At 45.4% G+C, this 20,244-nt stretch overlaps 2 protein-coding genes across 2 annotated transcripts in view; both read right to left on the minus strand.

Moving 5' to 3' along the window:
• The window catches only part of LOC309564465 (uncharacterized protein), a gene marked incomplete at both ends in the record, with an annotated part of 1,172,539 nt that overhangs the window by 386,533 nt on the left and 765,762 nt on the right, over positions 1 to 20,244 (minus strand).
• Positions 4,349 to 20,244, minus strand: part of LOC309562896 (uncharacterized protein) — a 142,653-nt gene continuing 126,757 nt past the window's right edge. The window contains exon 2 of the mRNA XM_082267216.1: positions 4,349 to 5,355. Within this exon, the coding sequence (XP_082123342.1) occupies positions 4,665 to 5,234 (570 nt within the window). The 5' untranslated portion in view covers positions 5,235 to 5,355 and the 3' untranslated portion in view covers positions 4,349 to 4,664. The remainder of the gene's footprint in view (positions 5,356 to 20,244) is intronic.

A 20,244-nucleotide genomic window follows, 5' to 3' on the forward strand; every position in this document is an offset into this window, starting at 1 on the left:
TGCATCCCAGTCCTCTGAGAGGTGGTAGTGTCTGGAGGAGGGGAGGCCCAGAGGGTGAAGAGAGGAAAGGGGTGATGGGGAGATGAAGACGGAGCCCGGAGGGTAAAGAGGGGAAAATCTGAAAATGTTTTACAAATAAATCAGTGAAAAGTGTCAGGGGGGGCATTTGTATTCAGCCCCCTTTACTTTGATACCCCTAACTAAAATCTAGTGGAACCAATTGCCTTCAGGAGTCACCTAATTAGTAAATAGAGTCCACCTGTGTTTAATGTAATCGCAGTATAAATACAGCTGTTCTGTAAAGCCCTCAGAGGATTGTTAGAGAGCCTTAGTGAGCAAACAGCATTATGAAGGCCAAGGAACACACCAGACAGGTCAGGGATAAAGTTGTGGAGATGTTTAAAGCTGGGTTTGGTTATAAAAAATATCCCAAGCCAGAAAAAGGCTGCGTGTATCCCAATGGCCAACCTTGGAGCTCCAGCTAAAGCTTGACCCTGAATTGGCCATTGGGAAATAAGTAGGCAAGCGTGTGTAGCCGGGGAAATAAGTAGGCGAACGTGAGTAGCCGGTGAAATAAGTAGGCGAGCGCGCGTAGCCGGTGAAATAAGTAGGCGAGCGCGCGTAGCCGGGGAAATAAGTAGGCGAGCGTGTGTAGCCAGGGAAATAAGTAGGCGAGCGTGTGTAGCCAGGGAACTAAGTAGGCGAGCGTGAGTAGCCGGTGAAATAAGTAGGCAAATGTGCGTAGCCGGTGAAATAAGTAGGCGAGCGCGCGTAGCCGGTGAAATAAGTAGGCGAGCGCGCGTAGCCGGTGAAATAAGTAGGCAAGGGCGCGTAGCCGGGGAAATAAGTAGGCGAGCGTGTGTAGCCAGGGAACTAAGTAGGCGAGCGTGAGTAGCCGGTGAAATAAGTAGGCAAATGTGCGTAGCCGGTGAAATAAGTAGGCGAGCGCGCGTAGCCGGTGAAATAAGTAGGCGAACGCACGGTGAAATAAGTAGGCGAGCATGCACAGCACGTGAAGCGTGGGGGCCATTTTAGTACAGTAGGCAAGCACACTTGGATGGAGGGAAGCCACACCTCCTGATCTTTGAGACCACGCCTCTTGACCTTTGGGGAGGTACCTAACCCTATCCCTAAGTCCTGACCTTGACCTTCAAGGGAAAAAACCCTAACCTTACCCCAGGCAGAATAAGGCTTGACAGGCTGCGTATATCCCAATGGCCACCTTCGAAGCGGTCAAGCCTTATTCTGGCTGGATTTGACCACTAGCTTATAAATCCGGTTCCCCTCAGCTGCTATGCTAGCAACTTAATATCTTGGTCTTGATGTGTCCTCTGTGGTGACACTGGAAGACTGTGCCGGTGATTATACGCTAAGTGTGTCACAAAATTCCCCTGAGGAAGTCCCTAGTGGCGAAACATCTCGTGAAAGACACCACACCATCACCAGTTTTGAAAAATAGCCTCTGTGACCTTATAAAAGAGAAGTCGCTAACTATTTGATGTGGTAAAATTTTAATGTTGTACCAATAAAATGTGTTAATTGTATATAAATTCCTTTCGTTTCATCCTTCTCTCGGCACTGGTAAAATCCCACTCAAAACTACCCTGTATTTCATTTTTATCCATGGATGTTGGTGTCTTTGAATTAGGGTTGCACCGATACCATTTTTTTATCGCCTATACCGAGTACCGATACTCTGCGGTGCGATTTGCGTCAATACAAAAAAAAAATATTGGCGCAAATCGCACTGCAAAGAATCACATGTTATTTCTGTGCGGGTTTTCAATAATACTCAAAAGGCTACTAAAAAACAACGCTAAGGATAAGAGCAACAATACAAGTGATAAAAGGAGTTTGTTTATAAAAACTGTCTGAACAGTGCCCATCAGTGCAGCCTGACCAGTGCCTATCAATGCAGCCTGTCTGACCAGTGCCCATCAGTGCAGCCTGACCAGTGCCCATCAATGCAGCCTGTCTGACCAGTGCCCATCAGTGCAGCCTGACCAGTGCCCATCAGTGCAGCCTGTCCAGTGCCCATCAGTGCAGCCTGTCCAGTGCCTATCAATGCAGCCCGTCTGACCAGTGCCTATCAATGCAGCCTGACCAGTGCCCATCAATGCAGCCTGTCCAGTGCCTATCAATGCAGTCTGTCTGACCAGTGCCCATCAATGCAGCCTGACCAGTGCCCATCAATGCAGCCTGACCTGTGCCTATCAATGCAGCCTGTCTGACCAGTGCCCATCAATGCAGCCTGACCAGTGCCCAGGAATGCAACCTGTCTAACCAGTGCCAATCAATGCAGCCTGAACAGTGCAGGGGATTAGAGAGAGAAGAGGAAGAGGAGAGCCGGCCAGATCATCACACAGACCAGCGTCGCCCGCTGTGACCGCTTTGATTTAAATCGACCGGCGCCCAGCGTCACACAAAGTCCCGCCTCCTGGATTGGCTCCTATGATAGACAGCAAACGTTCTGGCATTGGACCAATGTGTTGTCTATCAAAAGATTCAGGAGGCGGGACTTTGTGTGATGGCAGGCGCCCGGCGATTCAGATCAAAGCTGTCAAAGCAGGCGACGCCGGCCTGACACCCCTCCAATGTGTGGCATCAGAGTGGACCACCCGTCTATTGGTATGCCACTGGCTTAGCAGGTATCGGATTAAGCATCGGAGCAAGTACTCATGCAAATGCTCGGTATCGGCACCGATACCAATACTAGTATTCGTATCGGTGCAACCCTACTTTAAAAACATGTCACCAACCCACACCACAATTTCCAAAATATATAAATCGGGGGTTGTTCCTGGAAGTATGAGAACGTTTGGTCTTCTTGGACTTCAAGTTGAAATGCTGCTGCAGATTTCGGTCTTACTCCTCGCTGTTAGATGGATGGTTTATTGTTCTATGTAAGAAATAGTGTCCAATGGGGATATAAGACCGCGCTCAAAAACTGCGCTCCTCCACCGACACCTCATGCACAGCCCACTTACCAGATGCCTCAAGATTATTGGCAGTAGATATAGGTCAGTCTCCACAGCAATCTCCTTATATCCAAGTATTGAAGTACCCCTTGCTCAATCCCGTATCACAGGCTATAGCGGTTCACTCGGTCCCATCATGATTTGGGGAGGTATAAAGAGGAAGAGAGGAGGCTACCATAGTGTAGTATATTAAAACTGCATTTATTAAAAATAATATCGACTTACATTGCCATAATATGTAGCCAGCGAGATGGAAAAAAACGAGCATAGTCTCTATCCGGAACCGGAACGCACTTCCGCGTTCCACAGACCGGAAATGACGTAACGGCGTTCTTAGACTCGACGCGTTTCATCAGCACGTCTGACGTTATCAAGAATCACCTGACTTTTGATAACGTCAGACGTGCTGACGAAACGCGTGGAGTCTAAGAACACCGTTACGTCATTTCCGGTCGGTGGAACGCAGGCGGGACACGGGGCGAGTCGCTCGGCACAACCAACTCTATTATTATTTACACTTTATGCATTTATTTATGGAATATTTATTCACGTAATTGTTTATTTATTCACCAAACATATTTATTGATTTATTTATTCACATATATATGTTTATTTACTAAAGCCAATTATACACGCCTATGCGCAAGTGCACTGGTGTTACATACACTGTTTTCTCCGATGTAAGAATGTCAGATCTCATATTTTATTATGTTAAATTGTTATTTTTGTAAGTGTGAGGGACGCGGGGGTGCCACCCCCCCATCCATGCGCCCGGACCCTAATCTACATGCAGGGCGCCAGACCCATGGATTCCAATGTTTTTTTTTTTTTCAGAAGCACATGATTGGAGCCAGAGGCTCTAATTGGCTTAAAAAAAGAGTGGGCTAGGGGGCGCAGAGAACTGCACCCAAAGCCCACCCAGTTGTGTGACATTAGTGAATTAGTATTCGCTAATGTCTTCCGGTTTCTCCTCGCTGCCAATCAGGAAGCAGGTTCTGAGTCCCCGATTGGCCGGGAGTCCTAACTCCTGATTGGCCTGGGAGGCGAAGACACCCTCGGGACTCGGGAGGAGATGCAGGGGGAGAAGCCGCCACCTGGAAGGGGTAAGTGCAGGGGGCTGGCGGGGGGACTGACCGGCGATTGATTGAGCAACAAGGATGGGGGGGTATGTGATTGGCTGGCTGAGGGGGCCCCGCCCAAAGAAAATTGAGCACCAGCCGCCACTGGATAGGTGGATTATGGCAATGTAAAGTTGGGTTTTGTAGCCTTTTTCAACTGCTACTCCGTTACGGCATCGTACTCCGTTTATGGACGTTTTTATGCTGTATTGTTTTGTTTGTTCAATAAAGCTCTCCAAAAACATTGTTTGTAAAAGGTTACACCACAAAATGTACTCAGCGAATGAAAGGTAATGACTCCATTTTTATTTTTCTCCTGCTATCAATGGCCAACACGGGACAACACTTCATCCATGTCTTTGGTGATCTCCTTATGAAGTGTTTCTTACATGATGAAGATCAGCCATGGAGTATATCTGAGGTGTATATCAGGGTGTGCTTCTTCCCCACATGTCCACCAACATTCATATAGAAGACATTTCCCGCACTCAAGACTCTAATACACCTCCAGGGTTGTGTGGGACCCCTGATGTACAGGAAGACAGGACTTCAGTGAGGAACAATTCTCTCAAACAGGACAAGAATGTGCCTTCTCCTTCATGTGAGATCTCTGATGTTTGTAAAGACTGGACTTATCTGCAAAACATTTCCCGCACTCAAGACAGGAATATGGCTTCTCCCCCGTGTGCAATCTCTGATGTCTGTAAAGATTGGACGTCTGTGAAAAACATTTCCCGCACTCAGAACAGGAATACGGTTTCTCCCCCGTGTGCAATCTCTGATGTTTGTAAAGACTAGACTTCACTGAAAAACATTTCCCGCACTCAGGACAGGAATGTGGCTTCTCCCCCCTATGCAATCTCTGATGTTTGTGAAGATTGGACTTGTATGAAAAAGATTTCCCGCACTCAGGACAGGAATACGCCTTATGCCCTGTGTGCACTTGCTGATGTATGTTAAGACTACACTTACGTGCAAAACATTTCCCGCACTCTGGACAGAAAAATGGCTTCTCGCCAGTGTGAGATCTCTGATGGTTGTACAGAGTGGACTTCACTGCAAAACATTTCCCGCACTCAGAACAGGAATACGGCTTCTGCTCTGTGTGAGACTCCTGCTGTACAGTAAAAAGGGACATTTGTAAAAAAACATTTCTGCACTCAGGACAGGAATATGGCTTCTCACCTGTGTGAGATATTAGATGCCCTTTGGGAACAGATTTAGAATAGAAACTCTTCCCGCACACAGTACAGGAAAACCTGTTATGTAGTTCCTCAGGATAAGAGGAATACGATGGTCCAGCACTGTCCCTCACAGTCTGAGGTTCCTCAGGATAAGAGGAATACGATGGTCCGGCACTGTCCCTCACAGTCTGAGGTTCCTCAGGATAAGAGGAATACGATGGTCCGGCACTGTCCTTTACAGTCTGAGGTTCCTCAGGATAAGAGGAATACAATGGTCCATCTACACTGTGTGGTGCCGGATGGACATTTGAGGTAGTCGGGTTTTCTCCTGGACTATACTGTGTGATGTCCTCATCTTCTACTTTACAGTCTGGAGACAAAGTGAGACAATCCTCTGAGGTTTTCCTCATCTCCCGTCCATCTACTAAAATAGAAATACAAAGATTATTACTAGACATCAGCAGATTGGTTCCCCTAAACCAGGACTCCGCCCACATCAGGTAGCTTTGTCTCTGAGGATCTTACAATTCCCCCCTCAAGGTAACTAGTAAATGGGTCCTCTGATCTCCTACCAGTTCATTTCTTTATTCATGGACCTTAGTCAGAGAGTGAGGAAACAACGAGAACTGTCTTTTATAGGAGAGACAGTGATGAGGGGATTATAGGACGAGTGTCCCCTCCCCCTCTATCACTCATTGCCATCTTCCCAACATAAGAAGTCCCGCACTTCCTTATTTAGTCCATGATTTAGTCATGAATTACAGCGGGGCTGAGCCCCACCAGAGGTCAGAGAGTGAGGATGGGGGGAGAACAACCAAGATGAAGACTGGACTGATCCTGAAGACCACCATCATTGGGTTACTGACTCCTCCCTCATTATCACTTTCTGTTTAAGATTCCAAAGTTGGAGGATGTTATCACATTATTATCACCATGTAAAAGTCTGTCCTCCAATCAGATCATCAGATATAAAATGTCCAGCTGGTAGGAAATGGGTGTAACAAAAGAAAAACCCTATCATGTGTGTAGCACCCTCCTAGGTAGTTGCTAGTGAGGACATGGCTCAGTTTGGCAGGGGGTGAGTGTAGCACCCTCCTAGGTAGTTGCTAGTGAGGACATGGCTCAGTTTGGCAGGGGGTGAGTGTAGCACCCTCCTAGGTAGGTGCTAGTGAGGACATGGCTCGGTTTGGCGGGGGGGGGGGGGGTGAGTGTAGGGGGGGGTGAGTGTAGCACCCTCCTAGGTAGGTGCTAGTGGGGACATGGCTCAGTTTGGCGGGGGGTGAGTGTAGCACCCTCCTAGGTAGGTGCTAGTGAGGACATGGCTCGGTTTGGCGGGGGGGGGGTGAGTGTAGGGGGGGGTGAGTGTAGCACCCTCCTAGGTAGGAGCTAGTGAGAGAGTATAGTTTTTGGCTCTGTCTGCCTATCAAAGGAGCAGCAGGCAAATCTATATTGCTTTCCGCTCACCACAGAGCAGGATCTGTGAGTGAGGTCTGCTCAATATGTGATTCATTGAGTCTAGAGAGGGTTTCACACTGGTCCAATGGGGAGCCATGTTGAACAGTGGGAAGAAACCTGACCAATGGATGCAGCTCTGCATATCCCAGTTTGCCTGATGAGGAAACCAAGGAGGCTGTGGTGCGTATGCAGTGTGCCAAGAACTCTGTGAGGCCTATGCTACAAGGGTCCCAGGTTTGTCCCCACTCGTACCTACACCCGGGCTTGGGATCAGAACTCATCAGGAGAGAAGAGACCCTATATTCCCCACCTGGGAGAGGAAACAGACAGACCCTTCCCAGGTTCTCAAGATGCCAGCGATACTGTATAAAAGCACATGTGCTGCAAGGTCTTTGGCAGGTGAGTGGAGTCCCGGAGGGAGGGTGGAGCTGCCTCCTGCTCTGTAGCAGCAGCACGTGGCATCAGGAGGTCATCCTGAGGGCCAGAGGAACAGAGGTGAATCCAGAGGTCCAGGAGAGCTGACTAAGGGAGAGACACTGAAGACCCTAGAAAAACAGTATAGTAAGTACAGGGGAACATGTCAAGGGCCCTGATCTGAGGGGGGCCACCCCGGAGTAGGACAGTCAATGGATGGATGTCAGTGGTCAAGAAAGAGGATACTAGGAGAGTGTCCTGAAGATAACTTTAGTTCATCAGGTCATCTGGAAAGAGACTTAACCCTAAATCCACCTAAGGTGGATCAACAGCCTAGCTGTACCAAGAGATAGATGTCCTCCAAAGTCTTGTGTATAGTTAATCTGGAGTATCCCACTATTCCCTTCTCCCATCCCTAACATGACACACAACAGCTACATACCCCTGGACTAAATATTGACTGAGCCCAGAAGTAAAGTGAAAGACTGTGAATGTCAAAGTTGCTAACGGTAACCCAGGGGGACCCGAAAGTGTGAAAATCCAGCAGTCCTCAAGGGGGCAGTGCTACATGTGTGTATATATAGCAGTGGGTAGAGGGGAGAGAGCAGAAGTCAGGAGTATGTAATGTACAACATAGAGTATATAGTGCAGGGGTCAGGAGTATGTAATGTACACCATAGAGTATATAGTGCAGGGGTCAGGACACATAATATTGGTGTTCAGTAATCAGTTGCAGAGGTCGCACACCGCTGCCTCCCATCTCCTGAGACTGCACTCAGTGACTTGGGTGTGAGACTATACAGACATATCCCTCCACCCGGCACAGCCAGCAAATAACAGAGCAAGTAACCCCGGGAGAATTGTTCTGTCAGAGATCTTGGTAGACCCGGGCATGGGGCAGAAGAACCAAGATACATACCCCAGGGGTCTAGGCTGAGCAACGTCTATGGTGAAAATCAACATTTTACTGCCAGCTGAACCCCAGAATCTCCATAAATCCAGTCTAGAGACATAAATTGTGTCTGCAGCACAGAGAAGGAAGATTATCCGAGAGAAATACAGGAATACAGGACGGGGAACACAGCTCAGGAAAGTGACCAGGGGATTACAGGCTGATATCACCCAGCCCCCCCCCTACTCTGGACCAATCAGTGAGCAGTATGGGTGGAGGAATGTATTTAGTGTTAATGACCCACCTGTGCTGATCTCTGTAGGAGTGTCCTCCTCTATAAATGTCCCCGTTATTCCATCCTCCTCCATAGACTGCTGATCATCCCTCACATACGTCTCTTCTTCTTTTGCTTCCACCTCAACTTTAGAATCTCTCAGGTTTCCACTCTGAATATATAATAAAAATGACATCAATGGTAACAATGCAGATAATGTACAGATCCTAATGATACTATCAGTGATTGTTCCTCATCTACCTGATGATGGTGAGGGATGGTGTGACCTTCCTGTGTGGAATCCCGGGAATACAGAGGACGGGGACATCTCTCTGGTGGGTTCCTGGTATTACGTGACTCCATCATATACTTGTGTCCTTCTGAATACTCCTCCATCACTCCATACTCCTCATCCTCATCTACATACTCTTCTTTAATGATAATATTATAATCACTTGGAAATTCACTCTGGATAAAAAATAAATAGACAGTGACATCCTGACACCTTATAGGAACCTGACACACACAATGATACAGTCACCATCCAGACACATCCCTTGTCTGTTACTGGATAATGTCCCAGAATTCCCAGCACCGCTCACCTCTCCTGTCAGCAGCTCCATCATCTTCTTGGTGACTTCTAGAATCTTCTTCATGTTGCGTCTCTTAGGTTTTAGGGAGTCACATGGAGGCACTGTGATGGTCATATGACAACCTGACTTCCGACGAAGACATCTCTGTATTGGAGAACCAATAGGAATATCATGTTAGAATCCAAGAATCCTCCTCACCTCTCCGGTCAGGTCTGTGTTTTATTAATAGAGATAAGAGTGATGTCATGTGACCTCCCAGAATCCTCCTCACCTCTCCGGTCAGGTCTGTTTTTTATTAATAGAGATAAGAGTGATGTCATGTGACCTCCCAGAATCCCCCTCACCTCTCCGGTCAGGTCTGTGTTTTATTAATAGAGATAAGAGTGATGTCATGTGACCTCCCAGAATCCTCCTCACCTCTCCGGTCAGGTCTGTGTTTTATTAATAGAGATAAGAGTGATGTCATGTGACCTCCCAGAATCCTCCTCACCTCTCCGGTCAGGTCTGTGTTTTATTAATAGAGATAAGAGAGATGTCATGTGACATCCCAGAATCCTCCTCACCTCTCCGGTCAGCAGGTAGATGATCTCCAGGGTGAGGTTTAGTATCTTCTTAGTCATGTGACTCCGGTCCTCCTCCATCTTCATTGGTGATGAGATCTATACGGGTTTCCTGTAGACCAATAATCGATAAGAGAGAATGATCTGGACTGTATTGGTCGTACAATATTAGTATGGGGATATATGGGGGATAATCTGAGGGTTTCTATCAAGGAAAAACGGCCCCTAGTGGAACTAAACGCAGAGGAAATTTCATTTTGGTGTTTTTGTGATCCGGGAGCCTCTTACTTGGCTTTATGGATAGCAAACTCCGTTTTCTACGTCAAGTCTGTTTTGCTAATTTTTGATTCTGACAAAGAAAGACAAATATGAATCCCGTTATGTCTAATAAACCCCCCATAAAAGTCATATAAGCCATTAAGAGCCACTTATATAATGAAGAGAATGCACCGTCCCCGTAAGTGGGGCAATGTTCTGACCCTGAAGGAGTTAATCTAAGTTTCCACATTATATACAGTATCTCACAAAAGTAAGTACACCCCTCACATTTCTGAAAATATTTTATTCTATCTTTTCATGTGACAACACTGAAGAAATGAGACTTTGCTACAATGTAAAGTAGTGAGTGTACAGCTTGTATAACAGTGTAAATTTACTGTCCCCTCAAAATAACTCAACACAGCCATTAATGTCTAAACCGCTGGCAACAAAAGTGAGTACACCCCTAAGTAACAATGTCCAAATTGGGCCCAAAGTGTCAATATTTTGTGTGGCCGCCATTATTTTCCAGCACTGCCTTAACCCTCTTGGGCATGGAGTTCACCAGAGCTTCACTGGTTGTCACTGGAGTCCTCTTCCCCTCCTCCATGAGGACATCACGGAGCTGGTGAACGTTAGAGACCTTTCGCTCCTCCACCTTCTGTTTGAGGATCCCCACAGATGCTCAATAGGGTTTAGGTCTGGAGACATGCTTGGCCAGTCCATCACCTTTACCCTCAGCTTCTTTAGCAAGGCAGTGGTCATCTTGGAGGTGTTTGGGGTCGTTATGTTGGAATATTGCCCTGCCCCCCAGTCTCTGAAGGGAGGGGATCATGCTCTGCTTCAGTATGTCACAGTACATGTTGGCATTCATGGTTCCCTCAATGAACTGTAGCTCCCCAGTGATGGCAGCACTCATGCAGCCCCAGACCATGACACTCCCACCACCATGCTTGACTGTAGACAAGACATTTTTTTCACTGTTGTCACATGAAAAGATAGAATAAAATATTTACAAAAATGTGAGGGGTGTACTTACTTTTGTTAGATACTGTATGTGTGTATCATCATCTGCTGGAGATGAAAGAGGTCACAGTGACTATGGAGGAAGAGGACAGACATGACAGGAGGGTTACTGGGTGTAAATAGAAAATAAGATCTTATTACCTTCGCTGCTGCCACTTCAAACAATGTCTTCTCGTTACTTCCTCCCGACTCACCTTTCACCCGGAACTTCCTGTCTGTACCTGACATCACTTCCTGTCTACCATAGAGACTTTTTATCTTTGTGGTAGAGACCATTGAGTACTGTCCGTGATACTTTTTTTATTTGCACTAACATACAATTTTTCAGGACAAGCTTTCGGGGTATGTCCCCTTCATCAAGATCCAAGCAGTACTGATCCACAAAATGTTAGCAGCATGGTAAAGAAACACAAAATCTCTGAGCCAAAGGAAAAAAAAAAAAAAAGGAAAAAACCAAACAAACATAAGTTAAACTGGCATGGTAATAAAACTAGCTTGATTAGTGAGATAAGATAGAGGGAGAGTTGAAGACAGGGGAAGGTGGGGGGGGGGGGGGGGGTGATAGTCACGGAGGGGGTCGTAAAACTGTAGGATAATGAGAAAGGAAACCCATATCTAAGTTTAAGCCGTTATTTTTTGTGTCAAAAAGAAGTATCATTCTTAGTTCAAAAGTTTTCCTTTCCTGCATGGTTCTGAAATTCCCTTTAAGAAGTAAAACATTGAGGTCTTCTATAGTGTGGTCCGGTTGTGAAAAATGATGTCCCACAGGTGTACAGAAACTATCTTCTTTATGTTCTTTGATGGTATGTCTGTGCAAATTCATCCTCGCTTGCAACTTCTGTCCTGTTTCACCTACATAAGATCCTTTGTTACATCTTTTGCATTGGATGAGATACACAACATTATTGGAGGTGCAGTTATATGATCCCGTTATATTGAAGGTCCCATTTGTGTGTGTGACACTTTTAGACAGATTGATCTGGTTGCACAGTTTGCAGCGTTTTTTATGGCAGGGTTTGCTCCCATTATTTGCGACTTCATAATCAGAATGAAGTTTTCTGCTGATTCGTTTATGTCTGAGGTTGGGTGGTATTGGAGGTTGTTGGAATATTCCTTTCAGAGTTTCATCTTCTGCTATGATGGGTTGTAAATCTTTGATTATCTTTCTTATCCCTTCTAGTCCTGGATTGTATGTGGTGACTAGAGGCACACGGTTATTTGTTTTTTTCTCTTTGTATTGGAGAAGATTTTCCCTTTGGGTTTTCAAGGCTGTGTTTATGCCGGTGTTGATGGTTTTGTCTTTGTAACCTTTCTTACGGAAGGAGTTTGCTAGTGTTCTGAGATGTTTATCTCTGTCTTTTGGGTCTGAACAGATTCGGTGGTATCTGATGGCCTGGCTGTGTATGATGGCCCGTTTAGTGTGTTGGGGGTGATAGCTGCATCGGTCAGTCGGTTTCCTGTATATCGAAGTATGAAGCTTGTCATCTCTGATGTATACTGTGGTGTCTAGGACGTTAGCATGACTGCTAGAATAATCCATTTTAAGTTTGATAGATGGGTGAAAGGTGTTGATCAATGAAAAAAATTGTTTGAGATTTTCCTCACCTTCTGTCCATATGATGAAAATATCATCAATATAGCGATAATATCTGTATGGCTTATGTTGTATGCTGTTCAGGAATTTGTCCTCCAGATCAGCCATAAATAAGTTTGCATACTGGGGTGCCATTTTACTTCCCATAGCAGTACCCATACACTGGAGATAGATGTCGTTATTGAAAGTGAAGTAGTTGTGTGTAAGAATGAATTCGATAAGCTGTGTAACATCCTCAGCACTGTATTTGTGGTTTGGTGAGGATGATAGGAATCTGTGACATGCAGCCACTCCATCCTTGTGAGGGATGTTACTATACAGCGATTCTACATCCATAGTGACTAGAAGTGTATTTGGTGGTAATTGTTGTATATTGTTAAGCTTGTTAAGAAAGTCAGTAGTGTCTTGAAGGAAACTCGCAGTATTCATGACTAATGGTTTTAAAATATTTTCTACAAGGCCTGAGATATGTTCGGTAAGTGTATTCATACCTGTTATGATGGGTCTGCCTGGATTTCCTGGCTTGTGAATCTTGGGCAGCATGTAGAAGTCCCCAATTTCTGGATTATCCGGAATAGCATTGATAAGTTCTGAATGTAGGTGGGTTGGTGTAGTTTTAATGAGACCTTTTAATTGCTTAGTAAAATCCTGGGTTGGATCATAATCCAGTTTTTTATAGTAAGTAGTATTTGCCAGCTGCATCTGGCCTTCTTGTATATATTTGTTTGTATCCATCACAACGACTGCTCCGCCTTTATCTGCTGGTTTGATGGTGATGGCCTGATTATTGCGCAAATCGTGTATAGCTCTTCGCTCCAGTGGTGAAAGGTTGCATAACGTTTTCTTTTGCTGGGTGGATATCAGGGATATCAGGGATGTAAACTTCTGGAGGGGATGATAAGGGACTATATCATAGAGTTTGCTAAAGACAACAACATCATCAGCAGTAATCAGCACGGGTTTACAAATGGGCGTTCTTGTCAAACCAATCTCCTAACATTCTACGAGGAGGTGAGCTGTGAGCTAGATAGGGGCAGACCAGTGGATGTGGTGTACTTGGATTTCGCTAAGGCATTTGATACAGTTCCCCACAAGCGCTTAATTTATAAAATAAGGTCTGCAGGTATCGATAGCAGGGTTTGCTCTTGGATACGGAACTGGCTAAAAAGGCGTGTCCAAAGGGTGGTAATAAACAGCGCATACTCAGACTGGTCTGAGGTGGTAAGCGGGGTCCCCCAAGGCTCAGTCTTGGGACCAACCTTGTTCAATTTATTCATAAACAACATTGAGGTCGGGATCAGTAGTTCGATATCAGTTTTTGCAGATGACACAAAATTGGGCAGGGCAATAACTGCACAGCATGAAGCAGATATCCTACAGAATGACCTGGACAAAATAACGGAGTGGGCAACGACATGGCAAATGAGGTTTAATGTGGAGAAGTGTAAGGTTTTGCACTTGGGGACTAAAAACATAAAAACACAATACACGTTAGGAGGGGAACCCTTGGGGGAATCAAAAATGGAGAAGGATCTGGGAGTCTTGGTTGATGATAGATTAGGAAACAGCATGCAATGTCAAGCGGCAGCTGCCAAAGCCAGCAGAATATTAGCATGCATAAAGAAAGGGATGTATTCCAGAGATAAGACTATAATCCTTCCACTTTATAAAACTCTGGTCCGACCGCATCTGGAGTATTCTGTCCAGTTCTGGTCACCAGTCCTCAGGAGGGATGTGTTGGAGCTGGAGAGAGTCCAGAGAAGGGCAACTAAACTTGTTAGGGGGTTGGAGGACCTTGACTATGAAGAGCGTCTACAATCGCTCGATTTATTCTCCCTGGAGAAGAGACGTCTGAGGGGGGACATGATAGCAATTTATAAATATCTTAATGGGGATCCCAGCTTAGAAAAAAAGCTGTTCATTCGAAGGGATTGCATGAGGACTCGAGGGCATACAATGCGATTAGAGGAGAAGCGTTTTAACCTCAGGCAACGCGGGGGGTTCTTTACTGTTAGGGCAACAAGATTGTGGAATTCTCTACCACAAGAGGTGGTTTCTGCGGGAAGTATGGTGGCTTTCAAAAGACTCTTAGACTTACATCTCAAGGATCAGAACATTCAGGGGTATGTGAGATGATTACAGCCACACACACCTACACAGGGGGAACTCCGCCCACACACACCTACACAGGTTGAACTAGATGGACTATTGTCTTTATTCAACCTCACCTACTATGTAAAAAACTCACAGTCTGAAGCTGTCAATATAGGTGTCCAGTTTTGGGTTGCGTCCTTGTGGAGGTGTGAAGTTGCTGTTCTTTTTCTTTTTGTCACTTTCTGTTGTCCTTGGATAACTTTCATTTCTGTGAAAATATTCTTTGAGCCTTATGCCTAGTACACACGATCCGAAAATCGGGCGACTTTCCATCCGTTATTTTTCGTATTCTAGCAGCTCTCAATAATATTCGCTTAAAGGGAGAGGTTACTCATGATACGAATTTTCTCGGACGATAATTCTTAGCTTCCGGTATGCGTAACCACGCTGTAGCGTGTGAGGGGAAAATGATGTCTACTGCTCATGCGCTGTCTACTGCTCACCATTTTTTTCGGACGAACAACATACTGATAATACGATTATCGTACGATGTGTTATCATACGATCAAAATTTTTATGCTTGCACGACCGGATAATATCGGGTGAACTGTTGTGATCGCCTCTCGTAAGCTGTGTACTAACGATCCGATTATCGTCCGATCCTTTCACAAGCGTTAATTTTCGTCCGATTTTCAGATCATGTGTACGGCCATTAGTCTCCTGAAGAATTCCTCCATATCTGACAATACCTGTAAATTATCCAATTTGGTGGTTGGGCAGAACGTGAGGCCTTTGGAGAGGACTGTTATTTCTGGTTCAGAAAGTTTATGATTTGACAAATTAATGATTCCTAGTTCCTCTGTTATATCCGCATTTTCAGTCAGGTCAGCATTCACACAGATGATACCTTGGGATTCTGAATCTGATTCCAAGTCACTGATAGCAGGAGTTATAGATGTTGTGTTTGTTTTATGTTGTTTGGGTTGTATCCACAAGGCCTGCTCTTGGTGTAGCTTTTGGAGTTTTTTTTGCTTCCTGCTCATGGCAAGTTTTTGAAGTCGTCTTTGTAAGGTTTCCATTTCATTCTTAATTTGGTTGATGCTTGTAGGGACCAATGATGTTAAGGTTTCAAACACCGGCTGCTTTTGATGCCTGATGGTTTCCCTTTTACCATACAGTTTGTGAATGAGGTTGTTCCTTAATCTTTCGCTGGTGCGTCTGCAAAGTCCTTCTGCATAGGGAGAGTTCAGTGTGTTTGCATCCGGAGACCTTGAGGTATGAGGTTCCTCTTTTGGCATCTTGAGAGAAAGAAGATGTCACTGTTGATCTGTGTTTCCTTTGTGATCAGGTTGGTTAACTGCTTCTTTATGCGGCTATATGCAGTATCTTCCATCATGCTTGAGGTAATTGTAGCGGTATTAGTGCACTTGCGACAGAGACCATTGAGTACTGTCCGTGATACTTTTTTTATTTGCACTAACATACAATTTTTCAGGACAAGCTTTCGGGGTATGTCCCCTTCATCAAGATCCAAGCAGTACTGATTCACAAAATGTTAGCAGCATGGTAAAGAAACACAAAATCTCTAAGCCAAAGGAAAAAAAAAAAAAGGAAAAAACCAAACAAACATAAGTTAAACTGGCATGGTAATAAAACTAGCTTGATTAGTGAGATAAGATAGAGGGAGAGTTGAAGACAGGGGAAGGTGGGGGGGGGGGGGATAGTCACGGAGGGGGTCGTAAAACTGTAGGATAATGAGTAAGGAAACCCATATCTAAGTTTAAGCCATTATTTTTTGTGTCAAAAAGAAGTATCATTCTTAGTTCAAAAGTTTTCCTTTCCTGCATGGTTCTGAAATTCCCTTTAAGAACTAAAACATTATATCTTTATGGTATAAGAGGGATCACCATCTTGTGGCGCTCAGAGGAACTGCAGCCCCGAGAACCGTCTCGTAGTGTGAACACGGCCTTGTGCTGTGTGTGTATGTACTGTATATCCTTATAGATGGGGTCATCTCCACTCCAACCAAGGGGGAGAGAAATATATTACTGCCTAGTCCAGCCTTTCTCAGCCAGGGTTCCTCCAAAGGTTTCTAGGGGTTCCATGAGCAATGAACAATTTCTGTCTCTCAGCAACAACTGACATCAGTGATCTGTAATTGGGGCCGTCTTCCCACTGATGTAAGAATGTCCCTCTCATACTAACCACTGATATGAGGGGTCCCTTCCCCCATTGGTTACCAATGCAAAGGGACCACTACACTGACCACTGATATAAGTGGGCCCTTCTCCCATTGGTCACCAGTGTAAGGGACCACAAACAGTGACCACTGATATAAGAGGGTCCTTCTCTCATTGGTCACCAGTGTAAGGGACCATTACACTGACCACTGATATAAAGGGGTTCTTCTCCCATTGTTCACCAGTGTAAGGGACCACAAACAGTGACCACTGATATAAGTGGGCCCTTCTCCCATTGGTCACCAGTGTAAGGGATCACTACACTGCCCATTGATATAAGGGGGCCCTTCTTCCATTGGTTACCAATGCAAAGGGACCACTATACTGAGCACTGATATAAGTGGGCCCTTCTCCCATTGGTCACCAGTGTAAGGGACCACAAACAGTGACCACTGGTATAAGAGGGTCCTTCTCTCATTGGTCACCAGTGTAAGGGACCATTACACTGACCACTGATATAAAGGGGTTCTTCTCCCATTGTTCACCAGTTTAAGGGACCACAAACAGTGACCACTGATATAAGAGGGTCCTTCTCTCATTGGTCACCAGTGTAAGGGACCATTACACTGACCACTGATATAAAGGGGTTCTTCTCCCATTGTTCACCAGTGTAAGGGACCACAAACAGTGACCACTGATATAAATGGGCCCTTCTCCCATTGGTCACCAGTGTAAGGGACTACTACACTGACCACTGATATAAAGGTGTTCTTCTCCCATTGTTCACCAGTGTATGAGACCACAAACAGTGACCACTGATATAAGAGCGTCCTTCTCTCATTGGTCACCACTGTAAGGGTGTCAGGGTGCCAGGAAACCAGACCACACAAAGATGCAAGTAAAATAAAGCAGTTTATTTATGCAACAATAATAAACACACAGCGAGAGAGAGGAGCGAAATCAAGAACAGCCTGGGTCAAGTTCGGCAGCGGGTGTTCATCCAAACCGGGATCGAGTCCAGCAGTGGGTAGTCATCTAAACCAGGGTCGAGTCTAGAAGCGAGTAGTCTGCCAAAGCCAGGTCGTCAACCAATGTGGGGTCGTCTGCCAATGCAGAATCGAGAGCCAGGAAGGTCGTCTGCCAAGCCAAGCCATGTACGGAGAAACCACAGAGACCAGAGGACTGCTAGCAGTGATGCACCTTGGAGCACAAACACAAGGGCAAGGTCTGAAAGCCATCAGGTGATAGATATATATAGTCAGGTGTGCAACATCATCACTGAGCGACGCCCAGGCAGCAGACAAGTGATGATGCAACAGAGTTTATAAGAGACAGCAGTCTGCACATGTCCAAGATGGCTGCCAACAGGAAGGCAAGGTAAGACCTTGACAAAGGGACCACTACACTGACCACTGATATGAGTTTCTGCATAGAATGTATGAAGTTAAAAACCTTCTGCCTTTAGAATCACTTTAAGCCCCTGGCTCCTGGGTTTGCGCGCATTTCACATGTGTCTAGAGTAGTGTTATGTAATGGTATCAGCCAAATGATCAGACCAGTGGTGATGCGCAATTTCTACTTTACTTAACAATGTGGAACGTAGATTACACAGGAGATCATGTGAACAGGGGTTTGCAGTACAAAACAGCAATATGAGGAAGGGAGAAACATTCATAAAACATGTGAAAACAATTCTATTGCAGTTCTAGTAATGGCCACTAGATGGCAGCAGAGTGTTCTGAGTTCAGTTTACTGAACAGATAAAGATCTGAAGATTCTAAAGTGTTCCAAGAGATTAATCATTCATTCAGCAGACTGTGAGCTGAGGGGATTTCCTGCAGGCACAGACTTCACACAGGCACTGCTGATGCTGACTTTGGTCAGGAGGCTCTAGGGGCCGTAGATAGGACCAACCCACTGCTTGGACAGCTTCTCCACATGGACTGTAACAGAGTCCTCTCCAGTGACTGGGGCTTGGATAGATGCTGCGTGCTCTTGTGCTCACTGCTGGTGGCCCACACACCAGACTGATCGAATGAGGACCCAGCACCTGGGGACAGCTCACTTGTCCAGTCACTGCTCTCCCATCAGGCAGGATCTCTCTGAACACAGGAAGCTGGGCGGAGCTGGCATTTATACTCTCTGGGCATGTCCTGGAACTCAGGGGATGCTGGGAGCCCAGAGGATTGTGGGGAATCGAGTTAAAGGGACTTGCACCTACATCTGGATAAAGGGGCACACCACTACAGTAGTAGGAGAGGATACCCGTCTGGCAGGGAAAGTGGTTAGCATCATGGAGATTTTTCAGAGGAGTAGGGAAAGTGCAGGGACACTCCATCCTATCTGGAAGCCTCCTCAGTTGGGTCTCCACCGGCCAGGCCACATTGCACCCCTCAAGTTAGATGCTGCCGGCACACCCAAGGCCTACGTCTACTGACACATCGCTGTTTAACCACTTGCCGACCGCTCACGTTGAGGGTACTGCGGCAAAGTGGCTCGTTATTGTCCAGCGACGTAGACCTACGTCGCTGGATCCTGCCCCCTCTCGCCGCCTGAGGCTCGCTCCCGCTGTATTGAGACACAGTGGGAGTTGGGCCAGGGGAGGAGAGGCGGTGATCACCACCGCTCTTCCCCGATCGTCGGGGATCAAGTGAGGAAATCCGCCCGCTTGTGTAAACAAAGCGGGCGGTACTCCTGTGACAGACAGGGACAGATCACAGGGTTCAGCATAGCTCAACCTGCGATCTGTGTCTGTGTCACACAATCCCCTCCCCCCACACACGTCAGTAAGCATGAGGCATACATTTAACCCCTTGATCACCAAAAAAGTTAACTCCTTCCCTGCCAGTGTCATTATTACAGTAACAGTGCATATTTATAGCACTGATTACTGTAGTAATGTCACTGGTACCCCCAAAAGTGTCAAAAATGTCAGTTAGGGGTCCGATCTGTCCGCCGCAATGTTGCAGTCCCGCAAAAAAAAAAAAAATCGCAGATCGCCGCCATTACTAGTGAAAAAAAAATAAACAATAAAAATTACAAATCTTTCCCGTAGTTAGTAAACACAATAACTTTTGCGCAAACCAATCAAAATACGCTTATTGTGATTTTTTTTTTACCAAAAATATGTAGCAGAAAACAAATTGGCCTAAAATGTTAAAGAATTTTGATTTTTACATTTTTTTTGGGAATGTTATATATCAGAATGTAAAAAATATAGTTTTTTTTTTTTCAAAATTGTCGCTTTTTTTTTCAAAAATTAAAAATTGCACAGGTGATCAAATACCACCAAAAGAAAGCTCTATTTGTGGGGGGGGGGCATCAATTTAATTTGGGTACAGCGTTGCACGACCGCAAAATTGTCCGTTAAAGTAACACAGTGCCGAATCGCAAAATATAGCCTGGTCAGGAATGGGCTTAAAGCGGTTAAAAATACGCTCATTGAGAATTATTTTTGTCAAAGACATGTAGCTAAATACATTTTGGCCTAAATATATGACAAAAAAATGTAATATATTGGATATTTTTTAACTGTCAAAGTAGAAAATGTCAATTTTTATGCAAAATTTTCGCTCTTTTTTTATTAATACCGCAAAAAAAGAAAAGCGCAGAGGTGATCAAATA

This window comes from Pelophylax lessonae (genome assembly GCF_965119305.1).
Source record: "Pelophylax lessonae genome assembly, chromosome: 9".
Classification (NCBI taxonomy): domain Eukaryota; kingdom Metazoa; phylum Chordata; class Amphibia; order Anura; family Ranidae; genus Pelophylax; species Pelophylax lessonae.